The sequence below is a fragment of the Bos javanicus genome, chromosome 4 (genome assembly GCF_032452875.1).
Source record: "Bos javanicus breed banteng chromosome 4, ARS-OSU_banteng_1.0, whole genome shotgun sequence".
NCBI classification, from domain to species: domain Eukaryota; kingdom Metazoa; phylum Chordata; class Mammalia; order Artiodactyla; family Bovidae; genus Bos; species Bos javanicus.
Window position 1 is genome coordinate 45,389,356 of NC_083871.1, and position 23,134 is coordinate 45,412,489.

The 23,134-nt window shown below is 35.3% G+C and overlaps 1 protein-coding gene across 4 annotated transcripts in view; it reads right to left on the minus strand.

Moving 5' to 3' along the window:
- The window catches only part of RELN (reelin), a 557,702-nt gene that overhangs the window by 176,550 nt on the left and 358,018 nt on the right, over positions 1–23,134 (minus strand). For all 4 annotated transcript variants that reach the window (XM_061413895.1, XM_061413894.1, XM_061413897.1 and 1 more), the window contains 6 exons: positions 22,888–23,016; positions 21,814–21,923; positions 18,828–18,894; positions 8,027–8,260; positions 7,198–7,359; positions 2,681–2,917 (listed from right to left, as the gene is read on the minus strand). In XM_061413895.1, the coding sequence (XP_061269879.1) occupies positions 2,681–2,917; positions 7,198–7,359; positions 8,027–8,260; positions 18,828–18,894; positions 21,814–21,923; positions 22,888–23,016 (939 nt within the window). The remainder of the gene's footprint in view (positions 1–2,680; positions 2,918–7,197; positions 7,360–8,026; positions 8,261–18,827; positions 18,895–21,813; positions 21,924–22,887; positions 23,017–23,134) is intronic.

Below are 23,134 nucleotides of genomic sequence, written 5' to 3' on the forward strand. Positions count from 1 at the left end.
AAAATTTTTACTTAATAAGATAACATGCTCCAAAGGTTCTACATTGAAAAAGAAAAAACAAAAACAAAAACAAAAAAACAACTTGTTTTAGGACTAGGCAGTTACGATAAATCGTTGGTCAATATCATCATTTGAATTTTAATATTGCAATAAGTTGTTTCTTAAAAACATCACTAAAATGAGTTCACATTGAACTCGGACAATATATTCCTCAACAGCAGCAGAGAGAAAACGGTGTCATTAAAAGAGGCTTTATTCTGATTCATTGGCTAAGAAAATGGGAACAGTTTGAAACCTTCCATGTTGTTTCATTTTAATGAGTAGAGAGCATTTTTCATGTCCTTATTAAAGTGGTTAATGTGTTTCTCTAGTCTCATTATCACCACCAGAGTATACTCTCTGTTGTTTCATAACCAGGACAACTCCTTTTCGTTTCAGAGAAGATCAGAAAGTCAAATCTGATTGCTCACATGTGGCTGTTAATAAAACTCCTATGGCGTTGCTCAAGGTGCCCATGGGGATTGTACAATTATTTATATTTTCTTATGGCTTTCTATAATTACTGTGATTGTACTTTCACAAAGTAAATGTATCTCCACCAATTAAAGCAGTGGTGGGTTAAGAATACTCATCAGGCTTGTGTGAAAGAATATTGTTCTTAGGGTTTTGATCAAAGCACAGAAATTAAACTGCTGTTATCATGCATTCAACCCAAGTGTTAAATTAAAATGCTCAGCAACTTTGGAGTTTATTTGAGCAGATGTGAACTATTTATGAAAAAATAAACATGATACAGGACTTGCATTCGTGATATGATTCTTTGTTGTATTAGAAGTGCTGGAAAGAAAAACTGCTAAACAAACTTGGGGGATACAGTTTATGATATAAGATCAATTTGGATGGTGGTTAATTTAGGTCAATTTAAAATTTCAGAATCATAAAATTCCAAGAACTCTCATTTTGCTTTACATTTTTGTATCTTATTTGCTTTACCCCTTTATTTTCTTTGAAGACTCTGGGACTAAGAAAGAACATGCACAAAAATAAGCACCTGAAGCTATCAACTAGAAAATACAGAATATAACCTTTTATATTTTGTCATATAGAAATTTCATTTTATCTAGTTGGACAGTGCTCACAGCAAAAGTGATCAGCTGTACTTCCATTCCATTAGCTGTCATTTTGATGCTAGAATTTCAGCCTGCTGTGTGAGATGTAACTGTCCATGCACAGTTCCCATCAAAGGTAATTTTATGTGCAATGGTGTGTAAAATTTACCTCTAATTATGATAAGGTCACTGATGGGTCATTTATGATATACTCTCTGGAGACAATTGCAGTGAATAGCTTTTGGTGAGATTCATCTGGAGAAATTAAATTGGTCTGACCATGACTCAAGAGAAAGTAAAAGACTCAGAGAATTATTCTTCAATCATGCTTAAAGTTCTAAGGGAACCCAGAGAGGGGTAGAATGTACAATGATGAAGGCTGTGAGTTGTGAGATTTTACAGACCTGAGTTTTAATGTAGCATCTCTAAGCCTGGAAACTCCTACCTGATCGGGCTTCTGCACATCTCTTGGCTTCCATTTCTGACATTTGCTCCCTCATCCCTGAGGCTCCAGCACCACTGGCATACTTCCTGATTTTTGAACATGCCATAGTCGCTCATGCTATGGGAGTCTTTGCACTAAAAGGTTCTTGTAGCTGAATGCTCTTCCTTCAGGTCTTCAAGTGCCTGGAACTTCCCGTTTTTTTACTTCCCAATTGGTGGAATGCATTGTATCCACTCTCTGAATTACCCAAACATAGCCTCCTCCTCGGAGAAGGCGATGGCACCCCACTCCAGTACTCTTGCTTGGAGAATCCCAGGGACGGAGGAGCCTGGTAGGCTGCCGTCTATGGGGTCGCAGAGAGTCGGACACGACTGACGTGACTTAGCAGCAGCAGCAGCCTCCTCCTAGATTTCCAAAGTGGCCACCTCCTGACTCTAGTTAATCACTATTGTGTCATCCTACCGATGTTTCTGAAGTACTAATTACAGTCTTAAATTATTCATTTACCACTTAATGTATAATTAAGTTTGCATATGATCATAGGGAGAAACAAATCTAAGAATGAAAGGTATCTGGACTAAGAGATTCTACAATCTTGAAACTCCACTGACATTAGCTATACAAGTCACTGGTCCAATCTTGATAAAAGTAATTAGCCTCCAATTAAATTAATTTTAAAACAAAGGAGATCTTATTAAACAAATCAGGGATGGAAAAGCTTCTTGGACTTTATGTAAGACAGCATGAAAATAAAACATCTCATGAGAAATTTTTTAAAGTGATTTCAATTTTCACTGTGATCATGATGGACCACCTTGAAGGGAGAATATGTTAGTCACTTTAGATATTAACACTTGGTGAAGAGGGTTTTTACGTGTAATGGTGGGAAAGTAAAAATTCAAGATTAATAATAAACACAGTAAGATTTATCTTTAAATCTATCAGTATTTTGTTTTCAGTCTTCTTTCCCAAGATAACTTACTTATAGACATAATAATGACTTTTCAAATGGTTCATGTTCAATTAATACAAAAGACTAAGTGCTAGGTGGACTGGAAGGTCATCTTTGTGTTTCAATCCTGAATGCAAAATATAACAACAACAAGAACAAAGATGAAATCCTTACCAAAGGGTCCAGTCATGGCCACAGTATGGCTGAACATTTCCAAGGTAGAATCCCAGAGACTGAGTGACTTCCACAAGATTGGTAAAGTCAAGACTAATGCTGTTGAAAAGTACAGATGTCATGATAATCTCATCAATAGCCCATACATCCTCTCCCTGGGAAGAATGGTATGGTTGCCACCATCTGAACTGAATTCCAAACTGTCTTGCATCATCTGGTAATTCTACGGAGATTATTCTAAAGCAGAAAACAGAAGTAAAATTTTGGATTATTTTGGTGTCTTAAAATACAAACATTTATAGCAGGATCTTGTTTTCTGCAGTATAATATTTGAAAAAATAATTCTCCCACTATGACAAACATTTTTGAGATTTTCCAGTTTTTTGTCTGACTGCAACAAAGTCTTGATACATCCAAAATATGACTCCTTTCACTCAGTTGCTCTCAGAGACACTAACCCAATAAAACACAGTTGTCAATGTGGCAAGATTCGCCTAAGTCTGGTAAAGAATATTGGCAGCTTGTTACACATATTATAGTTTTGGACTGGTAGGAACCATGGCAGTTTCTCATTCCCATGAGTTTAGCATAGTGTGCGAGGTCACTTGCTCTGTCATGGTGGCTATGACAACAAACCTGCATCTGACAAATGGGGAAGAAAATTAAGAAGAATATCTAATTTCCAGGAGCAATCATTGTACACAGCAGCAGGAACCATACATTAATTGCCACTGCAATGACATCTGCTTGAAAGCTCCATAAATCACAGTACCATGCTGCTCACATCCATACACAAGGTGAGATGTGAAGCGAATGGCAAATGGAACATTTATCTCCATCAATGTACAATTAAACACCAGGAGAGTTGTCTGCGTTAACGCACACTGAAAGGACTGAATCTTTTTCCTAGTGAGCAAAGAAAAACTCCCTAAGGCAGGTAACTGGTTGGAAAACTGAGAAAAAAATTCTTTAAAAACTTCAAAGTCTGAGGCTGGATTTACTGAAAAATTAGATTGATTTTCATATTTGTATTATGTTCATCTTTTAATTATTACACAAAGAAGCATTAAATCACATCTTGAAAATATATTTTTTATGTACTGAAACTTATTAAAAATAAAGTCTATTTTTTCTTTAAATAATTTGTACATGAAAATATGGGGTGGAATAACCTGATTACAATCATTGATGATATAAACACTAAAAAAGTGGTAGGACTTTTTGAAATGTGAGTAAACAGACTTTTTAAATAGGATAAATCAACGTTTAAATACAGAAATATAAACTAAAAAGCATTTCTTAACCTAAAAAGACATAGTTACCATAAGTTTATTATTTTTAAGTAGATAATTTGCTAATATTTTAATCAATGTGAGTTTATTAAAAGAATAAAATTTAAGTTATTTCAGTAATTCTCACTTTATTTTTTCTAAATATTTATTAAATAATTAAATATTATTTATGTCAACATAGCAAAGAAATAATAAAATAATCAAACTATATTCAAACTGGCTTAACAATAAAAATATAATACATTAATTTAATAATATTATTGTATTAGCATTGTTATTAGAAAATTATAATTTTATATTAATAATTTTAAAAGCAGGTATTATTTTTTCTGATGAAACTATACACAATGTTAAAAATTAACAACTGAGAAGTAGAATTTCTCAGGAAATTTTAAAGAAAATAAAGTGTATATGTGTGTGATAACAGTAATTGAAGTGACCGATATTTTCATCAGCAGAGATGTTAAGACTGTGAGTCTGTAATCAGACTCTTGGCACCTAATGGTTGACAACTTTGCAGCTGCAGGGAAGGTATTTAACCTCTATGCGCTTCAGCATCTTCATCTGTGAAACTGGAATAACACTATCCTTACGGCAAAGTCATAGACTTTTTTCTGTTTTTCACTATTTTATCTTAGCACCTAGAACCTGGTATATAAAAAGGACTTAATAAATTCTTTCTGCATAGAATAAGTACATATTATCAGTGTACTCTGATAGAGATTCAAACACAAAGGCAAAATGAGGTTAAAGATTTTCTTTTAGGTTAAGCAGCTTTTAAGTGACAATGCCAGGGTATGGATCTAGTGAACACGGCTCTAGAGTCTGTGTTCTTTATCGCTACATTATATCTTCAGGTGGGGTGGGAGTCTCTGTTTTTCCTACTCTATACCTATTACAGTAACTGGCTAGTAAAGCTATGGAACCATTTGATCTGACTATTCCTAGATGAAAACCCAGGAATTTAAGTCAACTTTCTGTTTCAAGATTCCCTTTTTGGATATGTACTAAGCTCATGGATTTCTTATAATCAATAATCAAGACAAAAATAAAATATTGTTAGACTTTATAATTTTAGAATAAAAAAACAAGCCCCATAATTAAGAAAAATCTAGAATAATATCAGTTTCACCAACAATATAAAGTTTCATATTTTAGTTTACAAGACAATCTAATCAGTTAAGAGTTAAAAGATTAACTCAGATATATACAGACTTTAACTTTTATAAATATAAATAACAAGCAGAACTCTTCATTTATTGAGAGAACTACAGGTAAGCAAATTATTAGAAATCAGCTAGGAATAACAGGAGTTAGCCAACTAGCATATCTAATAGGGATCACACTTCATTTTCTAACAACCATGGCAGAAAGGGACAATATGAAATTCACAGCAATTACATATAGTAATTTATACTGAAGAAAACTCAGCAAATGGCTAAAGGCATGAAGATATAATTAACTGTCCTATGGTGAGTTTACATGGTTTGTATTATTTATCATATAAAATGTAATTTAGTGTCTAGAATATATCAAATTCTACTGCTATGTTACCCTTTATTAATATTTATGTAAGAGGAAGGAAGAGTCTCTTGGACAGAGGCAATATATATAAAATGAAAGTGTTCTTGGTACCACTACCATATTCTCCATTTAAAAAAATCTCCACTCTGATCTTAATCTTTAAAGCTGTGCACATACCTAGTGTTGAAAAGCCACCTTGATTCTGCTTAGAAGAAAAATGTTGCTGTCAAATGGCAGGCAAGATTAAACGTACCTTTGCAATAGCACATTAAATCTATAATTATTTTTCATATCAACAAAGATTAATTAAATTTCATGCTACAAATTGATTACTGAATTTGAAACTGTCTATCTTTGTTAGAAAAAAATGTATTTTAGGCCAATTTAACTTAGGACAATGATATTTTCTTCACGCTTTCATTATTTTTTATTATCATCTTGAGTTTTGCTAGATTTTCTCTTAATGCTTATTATGGAGAGTCTACAAAATGTTTCTTTAGGATTCATATGTCTCTACTGAGTGAGAACATTGAGTTTAGTCTTGTGTCTACCCCTAGAGGGAATAGATTCAACATATTTGGTGCATTCTTAAATTTTATAACATATAATATTTACTACTCATAATAACTGTTAAATACTATCTCTATTACACGGTACCTCACTTTCTAATGAAAATATCGATAAAAGTTCTCATGTATTTGCAAATACTTAAATATAGGGATAGCTCTAGGCAAAACTTCAAAGTATATAAAATCATCATTGCCCTGTTTTTTGCTATGATGCCAATGCACACTTCAGTGCCCAAAGTCTCAACTCTTTTTCACATCTTTCCATGTTCAACATGTATGTACTTCCAGGAAGGCAAACTCTATTAGCTCTTTATATTTGACAGTGGATATAAGCCACAGGGATACCTACTTTAGTGCTATTTTAACTTTCCCATCTTCCTCTTCGGCTGTTTTAAAGGAATTTCAGTCAGCAGGTCAAAAAGTGTTCTAGAAAAGGAGGTGACTCTTTGGATACATTTGAAATTGTATAATCACAAATGGTGATTATCACTACCCAAACTGAAGGATGGCTCTGCTTCAAGTAAAACTTAAATCTCACAATTGTGACTGTAGACTGTGAAATATATAAGCCAAAGAAAAACAGCAGTGGCCTGAAGAAAGGGCTTTAAATACAGCCTCCAACTCCATCTTTGCCAGGGATGATATATGTGCTAGAAAAATATCTTTCTACTTATAACTCAATTATGTTACATGCAAATTTAAAAAAATCAGTCATAAGATTTTATGAGTTATTATCTCATATGATTTATTATAATTTATCATATATTGCTGACAAATATTTGTCAACAGCATTTATAATTTAGTACTATATTAAAATCTTATCTAATAGTTTGTACTATAGTTGAAAAGGGAAAAAAGTGTTAATTATTTTTCTCTTTCCTAGACATAAAAACATATTTCCCTTAGATATACATTTCAGAATACGAGAATAAATTTTTTCAAATTACCAGAAGTCAGCAGGGCAAACAGATTACAAGACTGTAGCTTGCTAGTTGTTCATTGCAAGAGGCATCAATCTTTATCCTTACCATCTCTCAATGCAAAAGTATCTAGGCTCTTACACCACTTGAACAAAGATTTCCTTAGGAAGGAACTATCATCCTCCCATTTTTCCAAATGCTTTCCAACATACCTGGGCTCATGATAGTTGAGATATGAATAATGCTCCAAGAGTTTCCAAGTTATCCCATTATCATAAGAATAATGTAATAAAACACCTTCACCAGGTTGGTCAGGGGCTTTGCACGTGCTCAGAACAGACTTGCTTCCCAGCCTCAATGTGAACTGGAGAAACCTAGACATGAACTGTCTATAATTAGTGTGCATAAACATTTAAAACATTCATTGTGGCTTTTAAAGAATTTTGAACCAATTTCAATAAACTACTCAAAAGCTGTAGGTTTCCATTCATCCCTCTTCTATAAAATGTAAGCAATTTCACTGAGATATATATGAATATATGTAGAAGATGAGGTCAATACATGTGTTTTATAGACATCTATTTATACAAATATAACCATATGTTTACACATATTTGTATACTACATACTTGTGTACATACACTTAAAATGTCAATCATTCTCTTGCTACATTATTTATTAAGCACTGGGGGAAGGGAAGATGTAGGGTAAATCTAATCAGCCTCTGCAAGCTGCCAAATAAATAAAACTACATAAATAATTAACTAGCCCTTGGCTTAAGAACAGTTTTGATGCTAACATTTCATATTTTTAAAAAAATCTAGTCAGTCATTAGTATCTTAAAATCATAATGAGCCTTTTAATTTATTAAAAACTAGGGCAAATTAACCCTATATAAACTATAAGCTTCCTCTCATCTTGACTGAAAATCAGAAGATACATATATATATTAGTAACAAAGGAAAAAAAAGAAAATTAATAGATATGAATTCAATCTTTGCTATCTTATTTCTGTATGTATTTCATTCTGCTTTAACTCACCTGGATTGTGAGCTGTCAAGGAAAGATGTGATTAACTGACGCCTCCCATCTTTGTTGAAAACCAGGGCCTTACCACTGGCCAAGACACCACAGCCAAAGCTGACTTCAGCACCACGGATAGAGTAAAAATTATGGTAAGACGAGAGCCTGGAACTGCCAAAGCTTTCAGAAATAAACATTGGGAATGTCTGGGATGCCATCTCACAAGCTGGCCCAGAAAATCCAGGGTCACATCTGAAAGACAGACAATGAAATTAAATCCTAAACGTTAGTCCTTTCAGAGATTTCTTTATTTACTTTAGGGATGAGGAAGTCCAGAAGCCAGTATTTGAATGAATGGTGAGGAAGGCTTATTTGTTTTTGGAGAATACTGAATTTGAAGGCTTGATTTGGGAGAAGTTACTGTAAATACTCTAAAAGAATACAGTCCTGCTGTAAAAAAAAAAATTATGATTAAAACATTTATTTAGCACTTGCCCTCAACCAATGCCAATAATTTACCTGCAAATGTATCTATATTTGTGCATATTTCCAATTTAAAATCTTTGTAAAAGTTATATTATGTGTATGCAATTTTATTCACAATGATGTTCATTAAATTTACAAAAGAAACAATGTAGGTAAAATACTTCTATAGGATATCTAGAATAAATTTCCTTTAGAAACAAATATAAAAATACATGCTATGTTTTTTACAGTAATTACTGGAAATATTCAGAAAAGACTGGAAAATAAATCTATTTTTATTTCAAACTGAATTGGCATTATAAAGGGAATGCATACACCCTTGACCTAGATAGATGTCCTTAGCAGAACTGTGTTGTCTCTCAGTGGAATCCCACATTAGCAGTGCTTCGAGAAAAAGCAAATTCCCCCTTCACACACACTACACAACAGCCTGCCCGCTGCCATATAAGGATGTACTGTATGTATGTGAGCTGACTAGAATATAGACAGAGTTACCTGAGTCTTCTGTTAGTGACAGAACTCATCACAGATGACTTAATAACTGAATATCAGAAACTTCTTATATTTTAAGGAGTTTGCTCATCAGGAATCAGTTTCAAATTCTTTATTTGTACAGCACTATTTCCTTCTCACAATAATTATTACATTACCCATTATAAAATTAAATTGGTATCTTTTTGGGTGGGTGGCAGGTTTCTAAGCATTCAAAAATTTCTAAAACCTGGAACAAGCCTTTTATTTTTATTTATTTATTGAAATTTTAATTGAAGTATATTTGATTTATAAGGTTGGGTTTGTTTTTGGTGTGCAGAAAAGTGATTCAGATATAGATATTGCTTTTCAAATTATTTTACATTATGGTTTATTACAGGATATTGAATACAGTTGTCTGTGCTATACAGTAGGTCCTTGTTGCCTATCTTTTTGTATACATAGGGTGTATCTGCTAGTTCCAAACTCTTAATTTGTCCCTGCTCCACTGCTTTTCCTGTTTGGTAACCATTAGTTTGTTTTCTATGTCTGTGAGTCTGTGGAACACGTCTTTTATAAAGCAAGTGCACCAACAAGGTGATATTATAGCAACACTTACAGACTACTTCATTAGCACAAATGCAGAAACTGAGATCTATGCCAGCCTCACAGAGGGTCCCTGGAGTATGTGAATGTCCTGAAATCAAATGCGAAATTTTATATGTATTGGATATTCCTTGGGAGGTTTAAGTTATCATCATTTCATCAAAAAGGCTGCATCCTAAAAGGCCAAGAACTATTGTAGCACACAGCTAACGTTGTCTTGGCATTAGGGATGGGAGTGGAAAAGAAGACCAATATTTACAGAGCAGGTAAATATGCCTCAAACAGTTCACTTCTTTCTCAGGTTATCCCTTTGACTTAGTCCAACTCTGAATAGCCAAGCAGTTTCTAAAAAGGATAAAAAGTCAGCTAAAGAGGACACATTTTTAACATTGGAAAACAATATGGTTTACCATGGTCACAAATTGGAATTAATGCTCCCCAGTAAGATTATCTATTGCCAGACTGCTTTTCAGGGCAAATGTATATCTGTATATTAAATGCATCTTCTTCAGTCTAGTGATTGGGGGAAACTGGTGATCATTTAGAGAAGACTCACTTTGGAGTCACTTCCCATCTTGAAAGTGTACTTTAATCAAAAGTTGCATAATTGGGATAGAATGCTGATAAGGAGTTCACTCAAATATATAATACCTTTGTAGCCTTTGTTTTGCAGCAGAATAGTAGGTTGGCACACACTGAGGATTTCAGGAACATCCAGAGGCTCTTCAAACTCCAAATATGTTCCTTATTGGTTCATCTATGCACCCTTAAATGTGGCATCACCGTCACCTTGAATGTCAGGGGAAGAAGCCCGCCCCTTAAGATACACAGATGACCTCTGTGTAGGAAGGTGTCTAATACTCTCTGTCCTCATTAGCATCTCTAACAGAAATAAGCTTATCAGGATAAAAAGTTGTCAGTTTAGAAAACCAGGCCTTTTTGCCCCAGTTGCTTAATAATAAAATATTAAATATATTTCCCAAGGGAAATGATCAGTTTTTCTATTGAAAATTGATCTTTTTGTAAGTAATCCTCTGTCCAGTATTACTTCTGATAGTTACCACCCCGTGGTCTTTAGCTACTTCTGATCACATGTTACATAGGGTTAACACTAACCATTTTGTCATTAAAAATATATTGACTTGATTGTTTAAAAAAAAAAAAAAAACAGGCCTGGGGATTATACACAGCCAAGGAAGTGTTAGAAGGCAGGAGAGGTGGAATCCTGGTAGCAAATAACAGTAGTGACTAAGGGAGAAGAGTGGGGAGAGGAACAGCTGCAGAGGCCCAAATTCAAGGATCTGTTTAAAGGACATAAATGGTATTGAATGTGAATTACTTTTCTGTGGAATTCTGCCTAAAATTGAAAGGCATACATTGCTGGAAAAGGAGGTAGTGGCCAAACATTTAGTCCAGTCACAAATGAAGAAAGCCAATGAATGTCACAAGAAACATTGCCAGGAACAGGGACAAAACTAAAGTTCCAACTAGTGAAAAAATTTCGCAAGACCTCAGCAGGAAGAAAAGGCTACAATTATTCAGGATAATATATAGTGTCTAAAAAAAAGATGCTCAAAAGGCATCTGCCATTCAGATTTCTGTTTGCATCCATCATGGGTGACACAGATGGCTGCCTTAACAAAGTTATTTAATGCTAACAGAGATACTGTACACAAAATAATGAGGTACAAAGTGTAACCATTGTAATTATAGATAGGTATTTCAGAAATAGCACTTTCTATTTTCATTAATAAAAGCAGCTGTCATTTTAGATAATTTGCTTTCAAAATTTTTCAGGACAACTTTAGAAATTACAAAAATGTAAGCTTCTCTGTGTTAATTTTATTTGAAATGCACTAAAGAAGAGGATGATCTGTCTACGGATAATGAGTAAGGATAAACTCGAGGAAAATACCAGTTGATGTTTCATAGTCCTAATGAGTCGGTGTTTCTGGGCAGGAGCTGGTAGTTTTATTAAAAAAAGGCCGAGATGCTTATTCTGTTTTGAGATAAAATGGGAACTTTTCAATTCTTTACATATATTTCCATTACAAACATTTCCATTATGCAGAATGGTGTCTCTGTTAATTAAATTCATTGAAATACAGTTAAAAAAGTTAACCCGAGACTCAATGTGACAGAGTAAGTGTATGTAGAACTTACCCCTACCCTATGAACACATTAAAAATACATCTATATGTGAAACAATTCTCATGTAAAACTAAGTGGAAACTGGCAGAACTCCCACACAATCAAAGCTGTAAGAAAGGTGGTCATGTAACCAGGTAGGATGGGAAAAAATTAGGCATCAGTTGGGTCCTGTACCTCTAGGAGGGGTCCCCTTGGGTGCTGGGAGAATGGCTGGGACAGACAGAAGGGCTGCAGAAGCCTAGACTCCACTCGCCAGGAGTAGGAGGGTGCTGGCTTGCCAAAAGAGAGGGCAGAGAGAGCTCTGGACTAGCAGCTGCCACCTCACTGTGCTCCCCAGTCCAAGCTGGGTGAATACCCAGCCCTGTTCACTCTGCAACACAGCTTGGCATGGCATCTAGAGCTGACAGGTCCTGGGAGAAAACTCGATATAGGGACATAGGAGCAGCCCTGCAGTCTGGGATGTGGTTTGGGTGGGGCAGTCCACTTGTTCTGGTAGCATCATGGAAGCAGCACAGACCTCTGATGGCAGAGCAGCTACTGGAGCCCCTGCAACTGGCTCCCAGCCAAAAGAATGTTGCAGCCCCACCCATTCCATGCCACAGATTGGTGCTAGATCTCCAGCAGACAGGTCCTGGGGGAAGACTAGATCTAGGGACAAAGAAAAGGCTTGGGGGTCTGGGGTATGGTCCAGCTGGGGTGGCAGCAGTCATTGTTGGCATTTAAACGGCACCCCAGAAGCAGCCCAGACCTCTGATGGCAGTTCAACCGCTTCAATTTCTGAAACCACAAGCTCTGACCCCCTGTCCCAGCTGAGCAAATGCTCTGGCTCTGCCAACTCCAAGCCACAACCTTGCACTAGATCTAGGAAATGAAAACAGGGAAAAGGATGCAAACTTGGGCTGTCTGAGTAGAGTTGCAGATACCAACACAGGCAGCACATCAGACTTTTGTAAGCACAAGAGCCTTACTTACTTCAGCTCTCTCCTTTGGGCCAAAGGCCTCAGTGTCAGGAGAAAGAATAACACATACTTAAAGGGAACTCAAGGCTGTATATTGTCACCCTGCTTATTTAACTTATATGCAGAGTACATCATGAGAAAAGCTGGACTGGAAGAAGCACAAGCTGGAATCAAGATTGCTGGGAGAAATATCAATAACCTCAGATATGCAGATGACACCACCCTTATGGCAGAAAGTGAAGAGGAATTCAAAAGCCTCTTGATGAAAGTGAAAGTGGAGAGTGAAAAAGTTGGCTTAAAGCTCAACATTCAGAAAACGAAGACCATGGCATCCGGTCCCATCACATCATGGGAAATAGATGGGGAAACAGTGGAAACAGTGTCAGACTTTATTGTTCTGGGCTCCAAAATCACTGCAGATGGTGACTGCAGCCATGAAATTAAAAGACGCTTACTCCTTGGAAGGAAAGTTATGACCAACCTAGATAGCATATGCAAAAGCAGAGACATTACTTTGCCAACAAAGGTCTGTCTAATCAAGGCTATGGTTTTTCCTGTGGTCATGTATGGATGTGAGAGTTGGACTGTGAAGAAGGCTGAGCGCCGAAGAATTGATGCTTTTGAAGTGTGGTGTTGGAGAAGACTCTTGAGAGTCCCTTGGACTGCAAGGAGATCCAACCAGTCCATTCTGAAGGAGATCAGCCCTGGGATTTCTTAGGAAGGAATGATGCTAAAGCTGAAACTGCAATACTTTGGCCACCTCATGGGAAGAGTTGACTCATTGGAAAAGACTCTAATGCTGGGAGGGATTGGGGGCAGGAGGAGAAGGGGATGACAGAGGATGAGATAGCTGGATGGCATTGCTGACTCCATGGACGTGAGTCTGGGTGAACTCCGGGAGTTGGTGATGGACAGGGAGGCCTGGTGTGCTGCGATTCATGGGGTCACAAAGAGTCGGACACGACTGAGTGACTGAACTGAACTGAAAGGAAACTGAGCCAGCTAGAGCCCAACCTTCAGCTTTTCCCCTCCAGCAACTGGAAAGCAGACCCAAGCCCTGACAGAACTCCAACAGTTACGGAGCAGAGAGGAGTTCCATCTCACACCCTGCACAGGCTCTAGCTCTTCCAACATCAACCACACCCCGTATCAAGGTGATAGAGGCCAGCATATCCCGAGGAAAGATTGGCTGGCATACAAATCAAATTCAGTCTCATGCATGCTAAAGATACTGATGCGCTCACATAAAAACACCCTTTCAGGGCCACAATAGATAACTATTTCACCTAAATTCATAAAGACAATGAAAGTTAAGTAAAATGAAACACAGAGTAACTACTCCTAATTGAAAGAGCAAGAGAAAACCCGTGAAAAATTAAACAATGAAACAGAGTCTAAAAGACACTGAGACAGAGTTGGTAATAAAAATGCCAAATAAATTAAGGAAGACTAGCAATATAAATGCAGATCATTTTAACATGTAATGAGAAACTATAGAGATGACCCAATCAAAAATAGATAATTCAGTTTCTGAGATAAAAAACCTTATAGAAGCAATGAATAATCAAGTAAATGATACAGAAGAATGTATAAATAGAATAATGGAAATTACCCAATCAGAACAGCAGACAGAAAAACAAATGAAAAAATGAAACCAACATATAAGATCTATGGAATAATACAAAACATTCCTACTGTATGATAGGGGGTTCCAGAAGGAGAAGAGGGAAAGAAGAGGATCAAAAATATTTTTGGAGAAATTATGGCTGAAAACTGTCCAAACCCAAGAAGGAGACAGGAAGGAAAATTATCCAGGTGCAGGAAGCACTGCTGCTGCTGCTAAGTCACTTCAGTCGTGTCCGACTCTGTGCGACCCCATAGACGGCAGCCCACCAGGCTCCCCCAACCCTGGGATTCTCCAGGTAAGAACACTGGAGTGGGTTGCCATTTCCTTCTCCAATGCATGAAAGTGAAAAGTGAAAGTGAAGTCGCTCAGTCATGTCCAACTCTTCGCAACCCCATGGACTGCAGCCTACCAGGCTCCTCTGTCCATGGGATTTTCCAGGCAAGAGTACTGGAGTGGGGTGTCATCGCCTTCTCTGGCAGGAAGCACAGAGGGTCCTAAATAAGATGAACCCAAACAGAACCACACTAAGACATATAATTAAAAAAGGAAAAATTTAAATATAAAGAAAGAATTCTAAAGGCAGCAAGAGAAAAACAGAGTCATACATGAGGGAAAACCCATAAGGCTATTAGCTGATTTCTCTGCAGAAACTTTTCATGTCAGAAGGGAGTGGTATGATATATGAAGTCTTGAAAGGGAAAAATCTGTCACCTAGAACACTCTACCTGGCAATATTATAATTTTGAACAGAAGAAAAGATAAAGAATTTCTCAGAGAAGCAAAAACTAAAATAATTCAACAATACTAAACGTATCCTAAAATAAATGTTGAAGGGTCTTCTCTAAATGGAAAAGATGCAAGAATCAATAAGAAAGGAACTATATAGTGAGGACTGAAGATCACTTAAATAAGATAGGAAATAGATTAAAAAAACAACAAAAAATTATAAAAGCAACCATAACTACAATAAACAGTAAAGGGATAAGCATGAAAATGTAAAAAAAAAAGGCATAAAAAACATAACACGTAGGGGAGGGGAGTAAAAATGTAGATCTTTTACAATGTATTTGAACTTAAATGCCTATAAGTTTTATCAGTTTAAACAAGTAGATATAGCTATGGGTCAATATATATGAACCCATGCTGTGGTTTAGTCGCTAAGTCATGTCTGACTTTTGTGAACCCATGGGCTATAGCCAGCCAGGCTCCTCTGTCCATAGGATTTTCCAGGCAAGAACACTGGAGTGGGTTGCCATTTCCTTCTCCAGGGGATCTTCCTGACCCAGGAATCAAACCCAGGTCTCCTGCACTGCAGAAATATTTTTTACTGACTGAACCACCAGGGAAACCCATGGTAATCACAAATGAAAAAATATACAAAAAATGCACAAAATTCAAAAAGAAAGAAACTGAAGTAAACTATAAAAGAAAATGATCAAACTACAAAGGGCAAAACAAAAAGAAAAAATAAGAACTACAAAAACAACTGGAAAACAAGAAATAAAATGGCAATAAGTACATAATTCTGGAGAGGATGTGGAAATAAGGGAATCTTGTACACTTTTGGTGGAAATGCTAATTGATACAGCTACTTGGAAAAGAGTATGGAAGTTCCTTAAAAAACTAAAAATAGAATTACCATATGATTCAGCAACTTCACTCCTGAGTATTTATCCAGAAAAAACAAAAACTCTAATTTGAAAAAATATGTGCACTCCAATGTTCTCAGCAGTACTTTTATAATAGCTAAGATATGGAAGCAACTCAAGTGCCCATTAACAGATGATTTACTTAAGAAGACATGATATATATGTATAATCACATCTGAGTAATGGAAAGTTACTCAGCCATAAGGAAGAATGAAATATTGTCATTTGCGGCAACGTGGCTGGACCTAGAGAATATTATGCTTTTTGATGTAAGTCAGAAAGAGAAAACAAATACTGTATGATATCACTTGTACGTGGAATCTAAAAAATAATACAAATCAATATATATAGCAGAACAGAAATGGATTCACAGACATAGAAAATAAACTTGTGGTTACTGAAGGGGAGAGGGAAAAGAGGAGGGACAAACTAGGGGTGTCAGATTAATAGATATAAACTATATATACAATAGATAAGCAACAAAAATTTACTGTACAGCACAGAAAACTATACTCATTACTTTGTAATAACCTATAATGCAATATATTAGGTTGGTGCAACAATTGTGGTTTTGCATTGTTGAACTTTGCTGATTGATATTGGAATACACTCTTTAATAAATGTGGTTATACATCATTTTAATGTGCATTTCTTGCTTTATGTTTTTTTGCTAATGACTTATTACTTGCTTTGTATTTTTCAATTATTTTAGACTATGAAAATGATGTTAGACAAAAAGCAAATTTGAGTGATTTTCTTATTCGAGTTCAAACTGGGTCATAAAGCAGCAGAGACAACCTGTAACATCAACAACGCATTGGGCCCAGGAAGTGTTAACGAAAGTACAGTGCAGTGGTGGTTCAAGATGTTTTGCAAAGAAGACATGATGAAAAGAGTAGTGGCCAGCCATCAGAAGTTAACGACCAACTGAGAGCATCGCTGAAGCTGATCCTCTTACAACTACACAAGAAGCTGCCCAAGAACTCAATGTCAACTATTCTATGGTCATTCTACATTTGAGGCATACTGGAAAGGTGAAAGCTCAATAACAGGGTGACTTATAAGCTAAACTAAAAATCAAAATATTGTTGTTTTGAAGTGTTGTCTTCTCTTTTTCTACACAACAATGAACTATTTCTTGATAGGATCGTGATGTACAATGAAAAGTGGATTTCATACAACAATCAGTGACAACCAGTTCAGAGGCTGAATTGAGAAGAAGCTTCAAAATACTTCCCAAAGCCAAACTTGCTCCAAAAAAAGGTCATGGTCACTGTTTGTTGGTCTGCTGCCAGTCTGATCCACTACAGCTTTCTGAATCCCAGCAAAACAATTGTATCTGAGAAGTATGCTCAGAAAACTGATGAGATGCACCAAACCCTGCAATGCCTGCAGCTGTCATTGGTCAACAGAAAGGGCCTAATTCTTTTCCAAGACAATGCCTGACTGCACATAGAACAACCAACACTTCAAAAGTTGAATGAACTGAACTGAACTGAAGAGTATTGAAAGCTAAATAAAGCATATTCTTTATGGAAAAAAAAATTTTGAATGAATTGGGCTAGGAAGTTTTGCCTCATCTGGCATATTCACCTGACCTCTCGCCAACTGATTACTACTTCAAATATCTTGACAACTTTTTGCAGGGAAAATGCTTCCACAACCAGCAGGAGGCATAAAAAGCTCTCCAAGACTTTGTAGAATCCTGAAGCATAGATTTTTATGTTAAAGGAATAAACAAATTTATTTCTCAATGGCAAAAATGTGTTGACTGTAATTGTTTCTGTTTTGATTAATAAAGATGTGTTTGAGCCTAGTTATAATGATTTAAAATTCACTGTCTAAAATCGCAATTATGTTTGCACCAATCTAATCTGCAAAAGTAATGAATCATTATGCTATTCACCTGACACTAACACAGTATTGTAAAGCAAGTATACTTCAAATAAAAAACAAAGCTAACCTGACACTCTGATCTCAGTGGTGACCAGTATTTTGCCTTATAAAGATAATTTACAAATGATCAGGTTCAAAACCCTTTTATGATTTTTCCATTAAGCAATTAGTGACTTTTTAATTTGGAGGACAAGAAGAGACAGACTAGATGATCCATTGTTGAAAATGTATCTATATAACAAAGACTGTAGTTTCAGGGATTCTCAGGATATTTTATAATTAAATATTATAGAGGAATGATATAATAAATATGACTATCATTTTGCTATGAATATAACAGAATGGTCTGGTGGGGGGTAAGGTATTACACTGTTTATGTGTAATTTCATACTTCATATTCAATATCATTAGTATGTGAAATTCTTTCTATATCATTTGAAGACCTAAAAGATTCTCAAAAGTAAGGAAGATTTGAAATAGCACTTAAAGATGATGGATTTTCTTATCAATTCTGTTAATTTGGCCTGCTTCAGTTTCCTTTCACATCAGGTTTATGGATCATCGTTGATTTTTATAATTCATTTACAAAGCATGCCAGAAATTCAAATATAATTCATGAACACTAGAACAAATTCATGGAGAAATCATATTGAAGAAACTAAAGACATACAAGGCAGACATCAAGATATGAAGAATTCAAATTTGTTCACAAATTTACATGAAGTATGCTACATTTGTTCACAATTTAGCCCAATAGAAAAATTATTTATTAAGCAACTTCCACTTACAAAATATATTCAATAATCTATTACGCTGAAATTCCACTTGGAGCATGCTACTTTTGGTCTTGAAAAACCTCAAAAGCCTAAAAAGGAAACTAATTAATTATAAAACAAATTAATATCACCTGTGGTTTCAGTATATAAAGCACATATCAAAAAAGAGAAGTATAAATATTACTTAAAAATGCTTACTTGCAACCATGTCGAGTGCACTGTCCTCTGCCAGAACAGAATTTGAGACATGATGGACCAATATAAACTGCAGGGCAAAAGAGAGCATGTGAAAGATGGCAAAATCACAGGAAAGGCCAAGACCACCACCAGCATGTGAAACAATTTTGTGGAGCAATAGCCATGAAATCTCTTTCTTGCATGTATGTTGTGCATAGGACTCCAGTTGACATACAGAGTGCTGTGTGACAAGGTAAGTGTGTACTACAAATCCGCCAGAATGGTTTTGACTTAAATAATCCTTTCAAAATTTTAATCTGTCGTAGCACAGAAAGTAGGAACATAGTAATTTGGGTTCTTAATGCAGTCTCTTCATCTAAAATGGTTTCAGGCAGAATATTAGTGCTTCTGTCTTGAACTTTCTCCCAAGTTGATATTCTTTGGGTGGAAATTAAGAATTTACAAAAGATCAATTTGATATATCACAAAGTGGACAGATTATAATTTAATTTAAAAATATCATTTCATTTTCATCTGAGGAAAATCTATATCACTGCAGATGACTATTACATGTACTTCTAAGTATTAATCTATCCTTCCTCAAGTGCAGACTTAATATCTGTGGTTGAGCATAAAGTCTTCTCTATACTTGTAGAGCTTTTTAAAAATGGTAGGTTTGACTGATAATGATATTACAAACCTAAATTCTAACCGTGGGAATGATGAGAAAAGGGGCCCTGATTGTTGAATGGTAGGTTTGAGATACTCAGACTCAAATACATTTAAAGATGTTAAGCTTTTGATAATCAGTACAATCAGTAACACACTAAATAGTGTAAAAGTGGAACAAAGCTAATGTGGAATCAGAGATCCAATGGTTATTGAGCTCTCCTGTATTCGATTTCAGGCATAAGCAAAGTTACTATTCATTATCATTTTCTTCTTTAAGAATTTTGTTATCATCTTTCCCTGCTAATTATGAAATCATTAGGACTCACAGTAGAATAAATTTAAAGGCTCTGTTTTTTGAAGAGTGTTGAAAAGATAAATCCATTTTCTTCACTATTTTCACTAATGTAATCAAGCTAAACAAATTAAAAAGTGGTGACAAACATACTTTGCTCTAGGATCTTTCATTTTACTAAGAATTTTCAATATTGATCTGTTTTTTTCTATTTGTTTTCTTTGATGTAATTCTGAAATTCCATAGTGAAATGGGAGAGATTTGGGGGGTATTCTTTGGCAAGTAGACACAAATTTCCCTTGAGAAGATATGTGTGTATTCCTCTTGCCTTTTGAAGAAGCCAGAAAGCAGGTTCTGCTTCTGCAAAAGCCTCACATATAAAATATCAGAATTTAAGAGATTCTGTGGCTAGTTCTACATTTGACAGACAGTGCTAAACATGCCTATTCCATGTATTTTTATCTTTTCTCATTCTACTCAAAGCATGATGTTGGGAATTCATGACCTGTAGCAAACACTTTCTGATTTAAACTCATACTGTACGTCTTAAGGAAATTTAAATATTCTTTTCATAGGCTTATATGTTCTTCATCTTGCACTTTACTTTTTTGATAATCTAAAGTAATCTAAGCTCATTCTAAGACCATTGAAAAGTATGACAGCAGGAAAATGTCATCCATAGCCCACAATCCAGAGGCATATACTCATTCCCTAGAGCTGGTAATTCAAGTTCTATAACTGGTAATTCAAGTTCTATGGAAAATAGTCTACCAGTGGAGAAATTTCATAAAAAATTCATCTTCAGACGTTTTTGCAAATACAGTGTGTTTGTCTCTTTATGTTTGTACCCATGTGGCTCATATGGTCTTTGAAATCTGAGTCGATTATTGGTCTTCTTTTAATATATATTGTTTAAAAAATTTACCAAGATGATTAGACTGCATTGCTGACTCAATGGACATAAATTTAAGCAAACTCCAGGAGACAGTGAAGGGCATGGAAACCTGGTGTGCTACAATTCATGAGGTCACAAAGAGTCAGACACAACTCTGACTAAACAACAACAAACAGCAAATTATTTTGCCTGAAGTCATTCCTGAGTTTCAAGAATTGAAACTTCTTGAATTGTGCATTAATTTTTAAATTATTCAGAAAAAAATGTTAAGAGATGGAAATTTAGCATTTTACAATAGTGAAAGGTTTTCCCACTTTATAAAGTTAACATAAGTCAGTGGCTATCCTAAACTAACTTAAGTATTGATATTTTGTCATTTCTTCCCTCCCTTTTACTTTCTTGCAGTATAACCCATTCAGTCAAGTTTATATACTCTTTAAAAACAGGAAATGTCTGAATCTGCCTGAAGTGAGAATTGTTAAATGAGCTGGCTATTAATTAAAAAAAACAGGAAATTTACAGTCATGGACTCCAACAGATTAAATATCTTCTCTCGTGAGTACTCAACATGAGTGATACTGGCTTTAATGTTATGCAACAATTTATCAACAATTCATTTAAAAATTAAAGGTAACAGGATATTTTATGTATTTCTAAAATTTCCCTTTATGCTATTTTCTGAAAAGGAGGTAAAACACAGGAGTTTCATTTTAGAGATGATGTTTCCTGATGTGTGGTGTCTGCATCTAAAAAAGAATCATTCCAGATGTCATGGTAGTTACTAAGAGCAGAATGAGTCATGTTAATACATGCAGTATGGTATTTATGTTAATTTTGTATATAACATTCAAAAGAAATGTTAGGCTATCCCCTGTCATCAACTGCGAATCTGAGTTTCAGAGCTTTATGCATTTTAAAAGAATGTATGTTGAAGCGTACTAGCATCTAATATTGCTGACTCCACTATCTTTATTTTTCTGATTGTGCATCTCTGGGCTTCTAACGGAATGCAAAGGAGAAAGGGAAGAAAGGGCCTTTAATGAATTGCAAGACCATGACTTAGAAATGTGATTAAGTATGTGCAGATGAACAAAAGCGCAGAAAGAGTCTAGTTCAATGGCATGTGATTACGACAGGCAAAAACTAACCATTATCAATTGCCCACATATTTCCAAGGATTGGTCCCGTTTGTCTCCAGCGAATTCTGGTGTCCCGGGTTAGTGCTGCATTAGGAAGGGGAATTGTTATTCTGTTCCACCTGCAAGAAAGTTAGCACAAAACAGCTTCATATCCAGTTCACACCTTTTGAATCTATTTTACATGCTTTTGATGTTCTAGTCTCTCTATACTTGAGATGGCTGGTAATAAACTCTTTAAATTCACATGTGGAGTCTGTTTATAATTTTAAAACAAATTTTAAAACAAATATGTAACTTCTAGAAACATCCATAGCAAATTAAGAGTATCTTATAGCCATTGATTTTTTTCAGACTTTTTAAAAGGAAATTTTACATCAATACTCAGACCTTAGATATTATTCTACGATAATCTGTGATGAGCTAGGGTGCTGATTAGCACTGATTACTTCTTATTTTTTGCTATTCTCTAGTTATATGTGTATTTAAACACAGGCTAGAAAGGAAAATAATTTTTAACTTAATCTTGTATTCTTGGAAACATTTTTACTATTTATCTAGTGATTATTCTGTAAAGTGGCAAGTATTTTATATAGACATCTTTAATTCTCTAAACGGTCCTTACAGGGGTATATCATTGTCCTTAACTTACATGGAAAGAGGTGAAAAGTTTGAGAGAGTAAACATCATTATACAAGTAGATGGCAGAACCACGATTTGAGCCCAGGTTCAATTCCAAAGCTTAACTTTCTTCCACTCGTCTATCCTGCATCTTTTCATTAGTAACTATTTTGGCAGTTAAGTCTTTTTGTCAATGACCAGATGTCACTATATAGAGTTTAAATTTATGCAATCCAAAATATAAAAGCTTAATACCTAAAGAATGAATGACTCTCTACAAATTGTGATCATGCATCAGATTTACAAAAATTACTTTTTTAAAAAATGAGATAACTCCTAAATCAGATGAGAAGGAGAAGGCAGCTTCCTTACCTAGTATACCAAAAACACTAATCTCAGGCTTACTTACTGATTTTGAGTCTGTAACGTGGATTCAAATCTCTTGCTATGTTAGAGTTCACTCACCCACTGTAGTTTTCAGAGGAGTAGATCGTGCTGTGAGGGAGGTGGGGTCCGGCACAGATCTCAGGCAAACATTCAGTGTGGAGTAGCGACCAGGAACGCCCATGGTTGGTAGAAAACTCTAAGCTGATACTGATCACACCAGAATAAGCATAACAAAACGGGGCAAAGATAACAAATGAAAGTAAATGACTCATCTCTGGAGAAGTATATTAAACATCTGTAGAACTAGTGTAAAAAAATTTAAGAT